At 42.3% G+C, this 14,214-nt stretch overlaps 1 protein-coding gene across 1 annotated transcript in view; it reads left to right on the top strand.

Moving 5' to 3' along the window:
* Nucleotides 1-14,214, top strand: part of LOC112109441 (tensin-3) — a 352,165-nt gene that overhangs the window by 321,640 nt on the left and 16,311 nt on the right. The window contains exons 23-26 of the mRNA XM_026654112.2: nt 1,079-1,250; nt 4,031-4,677; nt 5,377-5,463; nt 10,145-10,276. Of these exons, the coding sequence (XP_026509897.1) occupies nt 1,079-1,250; nt 4,031-4,677; nt 5,377-5,463; nt 10,145-10,276 (1,038 nt within the window). The remainder of the gene's footprint in view (nt 1-1,078; nt 1,251-4,030; nt 4,678-5,376; nt 5,464-10,144; nt 10,277-14,214) is intronic.

The raw sequence follows: 14,214 nt of genomic DNA, 5'->3' as shown, positions 1-14,214 counted from the left end.
CGACTTCAGCTACGCTATTCTCATAGCTGAAGTTGCGTATCTTAGATCGATTTCCCCCCCCCCCCTCCCGTGTAGACCAGGCCTAGGAGCTATACTGATTTTAACTATTTCAGTAACAAATCACCCCCCACCCCCCTAGCTGATATATTTAAAATCAGTACAAAAATGACGTAGACCAGACCTAAATTGGTTTAGGAACTGATTTTGGGGGTGGGGGGTTGGGGAGAGGTTTGTGCTGACCTAACTAAACTAGTCCAATCAAGAGGGTTGCAAATTTGCTTGTGTGCATGTCTCATGATGAAGGTCACACCTGAAGTCTGCAGCAGCATCAGCAACTAAGCCCAGATCAACCCAGTCCCACTTGAGTGTCTTTTAACCCCAATTTTGTCCTTTCTATTTCCATCTGAACAAATGAACAGCAAGGAGAATGTTCAGCGCCTAAAATGCCAAAACAACAAGGAGTCTGGTGGCACCTTAAAGACTAACAGATTTATTTGGGCATAAGCTTTCGTGGGTAAAAAACCCCACTTCTTCAGATGCATGGAGGGAAAGTTACAGATGCAGGCATTATATAAATGCCAAAGTGATAGGAAGCTTAGATATTCAGTGAGTGAAGGAATGGAGAACAGATTTTGTACGTGCTGAATCTAAGTGAAACTTGCTTACACATCTCCCTATCCTGTGTCTTACATCTACCAGGCAGTGAGGAATGGGGGAAAGAATTTTAAATAGTCAATTTTATCTCCACATCTTAAGAATTAGAGGACATACCCTGGAGAGTTAATCAATCAACTTGAGTAGTGAAGTTATGTGCCCTCCGCCCTCTCTCTCATTTGTTCATTTGCTAGAAATTTACGACAGTCAATGCAGTGTTGTACCTTTAAATTTCATTAAATCAGATCAACTTTTCAATAAAGGTAATAATAATAAAATCTATTGCATGTTTCATGTTAAAAGAAGGGGCTAAGGGAACAGTAAATCTGTATGTTATTTTGTAATTTTTTAATGAAATCTGCACCTGAGATATCAGAGAATTTGAGTTTTTAAAATATTTTGTGTTTCATTTCATTTACTACAGAATCTCGAAGTTACACGGAAGGCCTTAACCACTCGGTTGTGATGACTGACAGCACCATGGGCACCAATCCCGCTTTGCTGAGGACTGACATGCAGACAGCTCCTTCGTGTCAGCGGCCTTTTGTATCTGCATGCGCCATTTCCAGTAACAGCCCCATCCCAACCGGAGAAAGGTGGGAACTTGCCAGGGCTTTTTCTTCTACCTGGAAGTTTGGTTCATATAAAATCAATCTCCAGCTGTGTCATTAGGCCCGTGTCCACACTGCAGAATGACCATGTTAGCACATTCAGACTTTAGCTTTTATCCTCTATCAGGCCAGCCAACTCGGATAAAGAACTGCCAAGTGAGGTTCTTACCCACGAAAGCTTATGCTCCTAATACTTCTGTTAGTCTTAAAGGTGCCACAGGACCCTCTGCTGCTTTTTACACATTTGAGTAGGAGCTTTTTTGGGATGGATGTGACTCGGGTTAGAGGGAACACTTGAGTAAGAACCCAAGGTAACTTCGCAGTGAAGATAAGTCCTTGGAGAGTAATTACCTGATTTTCAGAAATGTTGAGCATGTTCTTTGGTATATTACGTGCATGTACTGAAGGGATATGTATGGCTTTTAAAAATTTTAGAAGTAATTATAGAGGTTGTTTATCTGCCTGAGAATAACTTTTAGCTATCAAAATACATAAAGAGATCACAGTCTCTTTTAATTCACTGCTTTGCTATCCGTCAGTGCAAGTTTGTACACACTTATCAGAGTGCTAACAGCTCACCATATTTTTTACTGATTTGGGGAAAATCCCATAACATTTCATATTGAAAACATATTGGTGCAGAACAAATAAACACTGTTTACAATGTGTATCATTCTATCATTTTAGCAAATATACTTCTAATAATTAAGATGTTTGGGGAAAACATTTTTGTGAGGGACAGAGCAAAAACAAGGGTCAACAATTGATTTCCTTTTCAAGTGCCCAGTTGCCTCAGAAACCTCATTATCATTAATTATTATTGGTTTTGTGGTTGCATCTAAGGCCCAAATCAAGGAGCAGGGTGTCATTGTGCTAGGCATAGTATAAGGACATAAAAGAGCTGATCCCTGTCCCAAAAAGCATAGAATTTAATTATAAAATGAGAGAGAACAGGTGGATACAACAAGCACACTGGAGAAGCTACAGAGTAACAATGAGAAGATTATGAACAGCCCCAATAGCAGAGTTCACAGCCATCCCAAATAGGGTTTCCTGTTCCCAGACTCCTAGGTGGATAGCTACTGTCTTCGCCCGCACCCCCATCCCTTCACTGTTTGATTATTATTGATCTCACCTTCCACATCTCTGAGTGTGTCTAATTACCATCTCTATTCATGGCTGATTGGCGTCTTTTTCACAGTATCAGAGTAGCAGCCGTGTTAGTCTGTATCCGCAAAAAGAACAGGAGTACTTGTGGCACCTTAGAGACTAACAAATTTATTAGAGCATAAGCTTTCATGGGCTACAGCCCACTTCTTCGGATGCATCCGATGAAGTGGGCTGTAGCCCACGAAAGCTTATGCTCTAATAAATTTGTTAGTCTCTAAGGTGCCACAAGTACTCCTGTTCTTTTTTCACAGTAGTTTTCAGAACTGCCCTTCTATTAGCTGATGCTAGCTGGCTGAAGTGTCAAGCTCTTAATAAGCATCCTGATGCTTTCAGTTTCTTTTCCCTTCTGCTGGTTTCCTTTAAAACCAGTGCTTAGAGAAAGGATATTTCCCACCTGAGAAGTTGTGAATCATATTTACAAATCTCCAATAACATATCTTAGAACTGCAGTCTGACAGGATGTGACTTGTCATTATAAATAACCATGAATTGCAAATAGAGAGTTAAGACCTCAGCATCAGGCACTGCCAAGGCTGGTAATATGAAATCATTAAAAAATCAAATTGTAAGTCCCTCATTTTAAAGTTCATCTTGAAACTTTGTTCCTTTCTTTCTAATACTTCTCATTTCTTTTCAAAATATCCTGAGCTTTTCAACTTTTTAATTTTATCTTCATTTCTTTATTTCCATTCCTTGTGTTATTGTGCAGTTTCTGTGGCATGCACAGATCTGGCATCCATTTCCACTGTGCCCTTTCAACTAAATCCCTTCTCTATGCTTTTAAGTTCTTAACTCAATTTTTTCTCCTTCATTCATACAGTGCAGGCTTGTTCTCCCTTGCCAACCTAGCCCCACCCTTAACCCCCCTCTCTATAACAAGTACTTGCAAATATATTTTTCAGCCATAGCTTCAGTACAGTAGACTTTTAGAAGTGTGTGTTTGTGGTGGTGGGGAATAAACTGTCTTTGCCTTTCCAAACTCTTGTCATGGAGAGATATTGTGTTCGGGGCGGGGGGTAGGGGGTTCTGCACATTGATATATAAAATTATTCAGACATGGAACAGTCCTGTGTTTAATGTTCAAACCTCTAGTTTCATAGGTAAAGCAAAACCTTGGAAAAAGTGTCTCTGGTGTTGCATGCTGCCTTCTGTGTTCTGTACTATTTTCTTTGCCCTTCTTATATGTACTTACGTTTCCCAATGGACCTTACTCCCCTCATTTGTAATGTGAATGATCTTACTGTTACGTCACAGTCCTGGGAGTCAAGAGCCTTGGATACTATTCCTGGCTCTGTCACTGATTTATTGTGTGACCTTGGGCAAGTCTCTGAACCATTGGTGTCTCAGTTTCCCTATCTGTCAAATGAGGATAATCTCGCATACCTTACATGGCTGTGAGGCTCAATTAATTAAAGTGTCCTGAGACTACGTGTGTGGAAAGTGCTATAGAAGTGTCAGGTTTCGTTGTCTTGGTGAAGATGAGTATTTATTGCTATTAAAGATTATTGCTAAAGACTGGAATAAAGGCATTGTGCAATGAAATGTTTTCAAGGCATATGGGAATGATTTGATTGTGACATTTTCTCTTTGAACAGCCCTTCTGCAACTGAATGCCACTGGCTAGAAAGCAACGCTAAGTCCACCGCTTCGCCCCAGCTCTCAGTGCTGGGGAACAGCAGGCCTACAGGAAATTACCTTGTGTCCTCAGAATTTTCAAGCCCCATCCAGGACGGCTCGCTCTTGTCCCATTTCCAGTCCCCAGGATTGCAAGTCATCTCTTTGAACAGCCAAGAGGATTCATCCTTAGGCCCGCAACAAGAACCTGCTGCCCATCCCAGTGCCCGGGCCTACCTGAACTATGGTGGGACCAGCGTAAGCAGTAGCCCACCACTGGAGGAGAAACAACCTGTTTTCATGGCCAATGCTAGCAGCTCTCCCAAAACTATGAGCTCACCACTGGCAAGTACAGCGGACAATGGCTTTTTGGCCCACAACTTGCTAACAATGGCCTCTGGACACAAAAGCCAGAGCAGCACAATTCAACAGCACCATGGAATGAACCTGCACCCACAGCCACCTCTTCCAGAGAAGAAGAGGACTTCTGAGGGAGACCGTTCTTTTGGCTCCATCTCTCCTTCTTCAAGTGGCTTCTCCAGCCCTCATAGTGGGAGCACGATCAGCATCCCATTCCCAAATGTCCTTCCAGACTTTTCAAAAGTTTTAAGCACTTCCCCTTTGCCAGGTAGGTTTTATGCCAGGATGTATTTATAATTAAACTGACACTTTTATATGAGCATGTGAGCAGGGTGGGATGTTAGATACTTTATAAAATAGTGGATGTTGAATAGTGAACTAAGCGAATGTTTGTAGTAAGAGGAGACACTTCACTGATTTTAGATGTATTGTTTCTAAAGCCAAAACTCCAGAGTGCTTTCTCTGAGCCTTTTTGGGTGTGTCAGTCAAATGCAGCCCTCTCTCTGCTGCCAGCCCACAAGTAAGTGTTGACTGGGCCAATTCCTCTTAATAATGGCTGGCTTTGTCCTGCATCCTTGCTAGGCTCATGGCAAGAATACTTTGAATGTGGCTGTTTATCATCTGGTCTGTGTTCAGACTTAGCCAGGCCTTACTGAGGAGCTAGATGTTTAATATAGCTTTATAACTCTGAGTTTTCATATTTTATAGCTTGTGAGAAATGGAACTCTAAAAGCACTAGTCAAAGTATCATGTGATGTATGTTTTATTTCTCAGAGCAGCTTCAGAACTCCCCCAGACTACTAGTTTAATTATGGGGTTCCTCTCCCCCCACCTCCTGTGGTTGAACTCTGAATTCCGAAATTAATCAGCACCTCACTGTCCGAGGTGAGAGCTAACAGCAGGAAATGCCCTTTGCAGTTATGGTGTATATTTATTTTTTTAATTTTCTTTTACCTTTATTTAACAGAAAACTCAAGCGATAAACACGTGACCGTAAAATTTGTCCAAGATACATCCAAGTTCTGGTACAAGCCAGATATTTCAAGAGAACAAGGTATACCAAATATCATCTGCTGCGGGGTGTTCAGCTGCAGAAGGGCTGTTCAGGAGCGCTCTGTATAAATTTCTGGTGTCTGGAGTCTAGATTTCTTACATACAAATATAAAAATAATTCTGGCCTTAGCAATAGAAGGATTTGAGGCCCTTAGGCAAAACACCCAGTTTAGTAGGAGGACTGAATTTGTAGGCTTGTTAAATAACCCTTGAGAAAGTGACAAAGAACTTTGGTTTTAGTTTGGGCCAGATCTTCAGCCCCTCTGGAATGACCCACAGGGGTCTTAATGGCAGCAGCTGAAGATTTTCCCTAGGGGAATTAAGGACTGGCATAGCCAGCCCCTCCAGTCTCTTCTCCCTGGCACTGGGGAACTTTCCAGGGCATGCTGGAGGAATGCAGAGGGGAGGAAAGCACAATGTGCTCTGGTGATCCTGGCTAAAGGGATCATTATTCACCAGTACAAGTTATCCTAAGCCCGCTCTAACTTGCACTGACAGAACAATTTCACCTCCAGGATTTGGAGAGGCAGGGCAAAAAGCTACCTACACCTATCATCTCCTCAGGTAACTGAGTGCTCATCTGGCATGGAGTCAGCCCTATGTCTTTTAAGTGTATGTGAATTTAATGCTAACAGTTCAGAGAACCGTATTGAGAACCAAGTATAATACAGAGCAAGCTTCTCCCATGCAGAGCTACCAAGATACCTCAGCCACTGCCTGCAACTGTTACAGTTGCTTTTATAGCTAGCTGCCAGTTGTCAATGGTTCCATACTTCCTATGCTCATTCCACAAGTTACAGTTTTTAGTGCCTTAACTGTATCTCTGCTTGTACAATGGGGATGGGAAATGGAAAGTATTTTTCCTGGGTATCAGCACGATAGGGACATCCAAAAAAATGATAAACTACCCAGAATAAGAAATTTCTCTGAAAGTTGGCAGTCTGGAATTCTGCAACTCCTGTCCCAGATGGCTGTTACCCGGGGTTCTTTCAACCCAAAGCTCTTGGTAACTTTTACTCTGTGCGAGGAGGTGTCAGGAAATAAATCAGGGGAGTCTTCCCGTACAGTGGCCTGTATTAATCCTTCACATCAATAAACTATAATCCTCTGGGGAGTAGTTATATAAAGATATATAATTTTTACATGCACATGTATTCCAAAAAAAACCCTCCACCTCACTTACGTCACTCTGAGACATAAGAACGGCCATACTGGGTCAGACCAATGGTCCATCTAGCCCAGTAGCCTGTCTTCTGATAGTGGCCAGTGCCAGATGCTTCAGAGGAAATGAACAGAAAAGGGCAATTATCAATTGATCCATCTCCTGTTGTCTGGTCACAGCATTTGGCAGTCAGAGGCTTCACCTGAGTACATATAGATGCAGCACCCAGAGGATTATGATTTAGTGATGTTTAAGATTAATATAGGTTGCCTCAGACTCTTGCTACAGAATTTCAGGCTGCAGAATTTTGGAGAAGTTTATAATTCTAACAGTTTATTATATATTTGGATGTCCCTGTGTTGTTGTTCCCCAAGGAAAACTCCATTTCCATTTTACAGGCACACCCAGAGTTAAGGCAATATAATAATACATATATTACATTCTCTCTTTCTCTCTTTGCAATAGCACTTACAGTGTGCTATGTGCTTTACAAAGAGCTGCTATATGAGAAGACAATCCGTGCATACATATAAGTAAATTGTAACATTCAATTAGTCTGAGTCCTGCTTAATGGAATATGACAGCTCTGTGACTGATCCAGATCAGACTGCATGTCAGATAGCAAAAATGAGGCTGTTGGAATCAGACATAATTTTTATAGTCAAAGTATAGTCTTCTCTGATTGGAAGGCCTTTAACATTGTCCCACTGAACCACAGTCAACATAGCCTTCAGCAGATGATGAATTGCATACTTTCTGAGACTGTGAGGTTGTTTGCAGCTTCTTACAGTGCAGGTAAAAGCACAATCACAGGGGAAAAGAAGGTAGTAAAAAACAGAAGATTTACACGTCTTGGGTTTAGGATTTACTAGTCTAGGACCCATTAGTGATTGAATGTTCAAAGAATGACTCTTGACTTGTTGAGCCCAAAGAGGAAAGGAATAAAACTAACAGGCTGCTGCTTGCACAAGTTAAAAATATGCTTCCCAACAGTTTAATATTCACTTTTGCCCATCCAATATAATCTCTCTTCCCCTTTTTAAAAATACCAACATTATGGGAGGCTGTGGGTGTGAGTGTTTCTTTTCCTTTGCCTGAGGGAGGAATCCTATGACAGATGGAAACTGTGATCTAGTATGTAGTTAGAAGGATTAGGCAAACACTCTCTTGAATTGCAATTTTGCATATTCACCACATTAGCCTCAACACATATTAGTACAGTAATCTATTCGTTTTCTCTCCTCCCCACCCACCTCCATGTTTACATCTTTTATAGATGAGCAGTACAGTAACTCCTCACTTAATGTTGTAGTTATGTTCCTGAAAAATGCGACTTTAAGCAAAACGATGTTAAGCGAATCCAATTTCCCCATAAGAATTAATGTAAATAGGGGAGGTTAGGGTCCAGGCAATTTTTTCCCCCCCCCAGACAAAAGGCATTATATACATTTTAAACAATTTTAAACAAGCAATTTAATACAGGTATTAAACAGGTTGGCAGCCCCCCTATCAGCTCCCCTATGCCCCCCACACCCACCCCCCGTGCCTCCTGCCTGCCAGCGGACCCTGCGGATCAGCACCTTTCCCCTGTTCCTGCCGCCTCCTGCCCACGGCAATCAGCTGTCTTGCAGCGTTCAGGAGGCTGGGGGGAGGAGCAAGGACGTGGCGTGCAGCCTCCCCCCTCCCTCCCTACCCCTCCATCCTAAACGCCACAAACCAGCTGATTGCCACAGGCAGGGGGAAGGCGCTGATCCATGGGGTCTGCCGGCGGGCCGGAGGCGCTGGGGTGGGGGGACGTAGGGGAGCTGATAGGGAGGCTGTCAGCCATGGACAAAGCAGGCGGCCAAACAACGTTATAGGGGAGCATCTGTAATGGAGCAGGGATGTAACATTGAAGCAACGTTAAGTGAGAGGACGTTAAGTGGGGAGTTACTGTACAAAATTCACATGAACTTGCAAACTGCTGCATTTGCTTATTCGTGCAGGAGTCTGAGTATTTATATTTGCAGTTCCATGGTTTGCCTGTGTAGTTATCCAGTGTGTGCAGGAAGTCACCTGTATATATGCAATTTCTGTGATTTAACATTTGTTCCAACCTTGGAAAATTTTATTGTGTTTAGAAAAGGCAGAAGGACCTTGCCATGTGCATACAAGACACGATGCACAATGTAAAGACTCCAAAATCAGAATCAGGCTCTCCCTGGGTTTTCTTTGCAGCATTGCTGAGTATTAGACATGCAGGAGACTGGTTAAAATTTAAGCAATGAGTGAAAAGAAACAGTCTGAAAAGTAGTCAGAACTCTGCAAAGGTATTGGGAGGAATCACACCATTCTGAACCCTGTTATATGACCCTGGACTTTGCCACAGTTATTCAAAGAAAAGTTAAGCCCTTGGCTTCCTGACCCTGGGCTACAGAGCACTTTGATTCAAAGGCATGCAGCAACCTCTCTGGAAGCCAGTCTTGCTATGTATACTCCAACTCACAGTCCCCAGGCAAAGATCACAGAACAAAAAGTATTCCAATTCTCAGAATCTCAAAATGCAAGTATATGCCTACTTACACCTCCTTCCCTGCTTAAAATGAGAGAAGAGGGAGAGAATACCTGTAGTGTACCTTGCAATGCCTTGGCACTGTGTGCCACTCGGCTGTCTTGTTGGTGGAGGATGACAAATGTGTGCTTGTTGTTGGGGCTGTGTAGAAGAGAAAGCAGCATTTTCTAGTCACGCTGACTATTGTGGCCATACTCCCAGTTACACTTTTTAACGAGCAAACAAAATAGCTTCAGGAATCAACTTTTCCTCTTTGCCTAAAATCACATGCATGCTGGGACAGAGCGTTGGAGAAGGAAAGTGCTGGCTCTTCTCTGATTGCAGGGAATTGTGAGCATGTTAGTGCATGTTCAGGCCAGGTACAGTGTTTGCCAATTTGCCAGCCACTGTTTGCTGAGTTGTCTCCGAATTGGTCTCTCAAAGGCAGAAAGAGAAGATGGTTCTGTCTCTTAAAGGATGTTTTCCTGTAAAGCCTTTACCATTTTTGCGAATAGTATTAATAGTAACATACTCCATATCAGGGCTTGAAATCAATGTTGCCAGCCTGAGAGTGTGCCCCACCCCAAAAAAGAGATCTGCAGTTTTGATTCTGCCTGGTCTCTACTACATAATATTTGTCTGTCTCACATGTATATTATGGGGATTAGTTAATTAATGTGTGTACAGTGCTTTGAACATGTAAAACACTGTGGGTGAGATTGTGAGCCCTTTAGGCTACACATATAGTAAGGTACTATTCAGTATGAGCAAGAGGTTCACAATCTGGTGCTATCTGCGCATTGTATAGATACCAAAATCATATCCAGAGTTAAGATCCAAAGTTTTGATTCTGTTCCAAGGCAGTGGGGAGGGAGACAAAAGAACCTGGCATTCTTTACTAGTGCTTTAAATGAGGATTTGGAACAGTACCTTTGTGTTTATTACTTGGACTGAAACACTTTTCTCAATCTCTCTCTGAATCCTTTGCAGCCATTGCCGTTCTGAAGGACAAGGAACCAGGGTCATTCATTGTTCGAGACAGCCATTCTTTCAGGGGAGCCTATGGCCTGGCAATGAAAGTTGCTACACCTCCTCCTTCAGTGCTGCAGTTAAACAAGAAAGGTACTGTATGACTCCCATCTTCACTTTCATAGAATCATAGAATATCAGGGTTGGAAGGGACCTCAGGTGGTCATCTAGTCCAATCCCCTGCTCAAAGTAGGACCAATTCCCAACTAAATCACTTTGTTGCATAGAGTGTGCAAGACCTAACTACTATATAGAATTCAGAGAAATCCTCCCTTTTCCATAATTAAAATGTCAAGAGGTGCAATTCTGAGTCAATCAAATCGGAAGTCTCAATTTGGATTCCTTACAGTGTGAATAAGAATCTCTCCAAGTGGGATTGTGGAACGTTTGTGTCGTGCTTGCTAGTTTCATACACAGGTTGGTAATTATATACACAGCTTGGATGCGCATGTACTGTACAATGTTGGCGTGGGGCAGTGGGACCCAACTCCGCTCACCTCGAACTGCTGTTTGAAAGGCGTGCATGGGGAGGTCCTGTCGAAAGGAAAGGTCTTGAGGATCTTTGTGTAACCTGGTGCACTATTAAGACTGAAGCGGAAAGAGGAGCCAATTTTAAATAGGTGCATAGATCATATCTGTATTTAAGGAGCCATTAGGTTACTATCAGTGTTGCTTAAGGTGCTGGTATTGTTTTGAATGAGAGAACCAAGACACAGAGACGTAAGCAATTTCATTAATTCAAGCGCTGTCTGATCAATATTTTAGACCTACAACCAGTAGGATGATTTAGTTGGGGATTGGCCCTGCTTTGAGCAGGGGGTTGGACTAGATGACCTCCTGAGGTCCCTTCCAACCCTGATATTCTATGATTCTATGATTCTAACAGGAATCCAGCACCAACTCACTATCTGAGCCTCCTCAGTTATTAGAAGTCTGGTTTTGATCTAAGGCTCAGTATGATGCCAAATACCACCATGCACAACTTTTGCCTTGATGGAAGACGGAACTTTTTTGGCCTGGGAATTTGTTTTGAGAGAACAGTACATCAGAAACAAATCTGAGAAAAATTAGCGTAGCTAAACAAGAAGCAGTGTGGCAGATGTGTTCCCTCAGGCTCCTGTGCTGTAACATATAACTTATATCTGTCTGTCCTGAAGGGGAAAATGAAAAGAGCATATGGAACGCATTAGGCAGCTTATGGAAACTCAGGAGGCAGTGTCTAAGACGTGTTCTTGGCTCTGATCATGCCTACTGACCTCCTTGCTGCTACTTTTGTCTTTCAGAACCCTTTGTATCTATTGGTAAATGTTGCCCAATGAGGAAAAGAACTGCAGGAAATTAGATTGACTGAAAAACAGCAGCTGTTAATGTCTGTTTGGAGCATTTCTGTCCTTTGTTCCTTCTTCCAATTATTGCAAGTGCACTTTTGGTCTGGCGCTTGGATTTCATTATTCCAAATTTAAAAGGAGCATAGGAACATAGGAATTGCCTCACTGGATCAGACCGAAGGCCAGTATAGTTCAATATCCTGCCTCTGATAATGCCAGTACCAGATGCTTCAGAGCAAGGTATAAGAACCCTGGAATAGACAGATGTGGGATAATCTGTCCCCCACATTCATGCTGATCTTTAATAATTAGAGATTGGCACATATCCTGAAATATGAGGTTTAATCATAGAATCATAGAATATCAGGGTTGGAAGGGACCTCAGGAGGTCATCTAGTCCAACCCCCTGCTCAGAGCAGGGCCAATCCCCAGACAGATTTTTGCCTCAAATCCCTAAATGGCCCCCTCAAGGATTGAACTCACAACCCTGGGTTTAGCAGACCAATGCTCAGACCACTGAGCTATCCCTCCCCCATACTTTCCAAAATTTTATTTATTCATACTTAATACACTTTCCAAAATTTTATCATTAATATAACTCTGATAAACATATTTTAAAAATCCCTTTTAAAAAAAATCTTTCTAAGTTCTTGGCCTCAACAGCTTCCTGTGGCAATGAGTCTAATTACATGATGGGTAAAATTTATTTCCTTTTATAAGTTTTGGATTTGCCACATTTTAATTTAATTCAAAGTCGCCTTCTTCTTGTGTTTGAGTCAGGAAGAACAGTAGTTCCTGATCTACCTTCTCAATACTCTTTAGTATTTTATTCACTTCCATAACGTCACCACTTATTCATCTTGTTGCTAAAAGAAACAATCCCAATCTTTTCAGTTTCTCTTCCTAGTAATTTTTTCCAGGCCTCTGATCATTCTCATTACCCTTCTGTAGTATCTGTGAGATGGGATAATCAGGACTGCACATAATGTTCCAGATGAGGTCGCACCATTGATTTATATAGTAACATTATAACATTCTCCGTATTATTCTCTATTCCATTTCTTATGTATCCTAACATCTTGTTTGCTTTGGTGACCACACTGAGCTGCACACTGAGTTGTGGTTTCCATTGTCTACAGTGACACCTAGGTCCCTTTCTTGAGTTGATACAGTTACTTTAGAACCCTGTAAGCCATATGGAATTTCCCTCCAATTTACACTACTTTCTATTTATTGACATTGAACTCCATTTACCACCATGTTCCCTGTTCACCTAGCTTATTTAGGTCTCTCCAGAGTTCCTCAAAGTCCTCTCCAATTCTGACTAACCTAAATAACCTTGTGTCATGTTACCAGAGTTGCCCATTACTTTGGGGTATGCTCATTTATTCGGGTTACTCTTTTGGGGAAGGGGATTCTGTAATTCTGTCAATGTACTGTTTGTGTCACTTGTGTTTTCATATGGAGCTCTACTTCTCCCTGCTGCAAGTCCCCTCCCAATGGAGCTATCCTGCAGGATCTAGGTTCCCTAGGGCTGAGTTTCTTCAGCCCCCAAACCGGATGAACACACCCACACATACATTAACAGAGCAAGTCTGAGCGGACCGGGTCAATCAGCACTGTCAAGCTGACCCCTTATATGTCTCTGGACTCACTGGGCTGGATGAAGCAGCACTTTCAAGCTGACTCTCCTTATATGCCCCTGGGCTCCATGAACTGGGTCAAGCAGCACTTTCAAGCTGTTACCCTTATGCGTCCCAGATTCAGCCCGTCCCTATCCCCACTCTCACAACACAATTGTACTGGCAGTAACCTACTTGATGAGCAAACCCCACAGTATTTTGGGCGCTGCAGGGATCTTTAGCTTAGGTAAAAGAAGTGTTGCTGTAGAGTGAATGGGGGAAGCTAAAAACGCAAAAGAGTAAAGTTCAGCAAGAGAGAGAGAAACAACCAACTTAACCATAAAAGTTATTTATTGAATAATAGTGATAACTACACAAGGAGAGCTAAACCAACATAACATAAATGATTAAAGGTTAATACCTAAGGTAGAAAGGAAAACAGAGAGAGAGAAAGAGGAGGGGTCTCACCCACTCCATGAGGCTTGAACTGGTCGGGGTTCCCAGGTGATGGTGGTAGCGGAGGGTCCTGAATGCTGGAGACAGGCAGAGCCCCCAGCACGATCAATCAGGAGAAGATGGAGTTCGAGTGGAACTGATGCATAGTTTGGATCTAAGCATCAGAACCCTGACTAGAGGGTGAGTAGGGATTTTTGTAGAGAAAATACAATTGTTCAAGGGAGAACAATAGATTTGTTTATAGGTAAGCTGATGATACGGGTTTTCTTTAGACTAGACAATAAGAGCTGATCACTCTTGGCTATGGGTGGTGTTTTCTTCCAGGGAGCTCACAATGCAACTAGGCTGCTTCAGTATTTGGATATCAATTAAGGATTCATTACTAGAATTGGTCTGATAATTGCTGAGCTGGGTGTGTGCAGACATAGGTTCATTAGCATCTGGAGCAGAGATTCCCATGATGCAGTGCTTCCCTGCTTTTTCTGGTCCCAGAATTCAGTGTGGTTCTCTGTTCTCCATTCTGTATGTAAATTGAGATGTCTTCCTGTCCCATCTTTCATGCAGATGAGGCTAGGGGAGTTGTCTCTGCTCTCCGTTCTGTATGCTAATGGAGATGTCTTAATCT

Source organism: Terrapene carolina, unplaced genomic scaffold (genome assembly GCF_002925995.2).
Source record: "Terrapene carolina triunguis isolate 2854851 unplaced genomic scaffold, T_m_triunguis-2.0 Scaffold180, whole genome shotgun sequence".
Taxonomy (NCBI): domain Eukaryota; kingdom Metazoa; phylum Chordata; order Testudines; family Emydidae; genus Terrapene; species Terrapene triunguis.
This window is presented reverse-complemented; position numbering and strand designations above follow the sequence as displayed.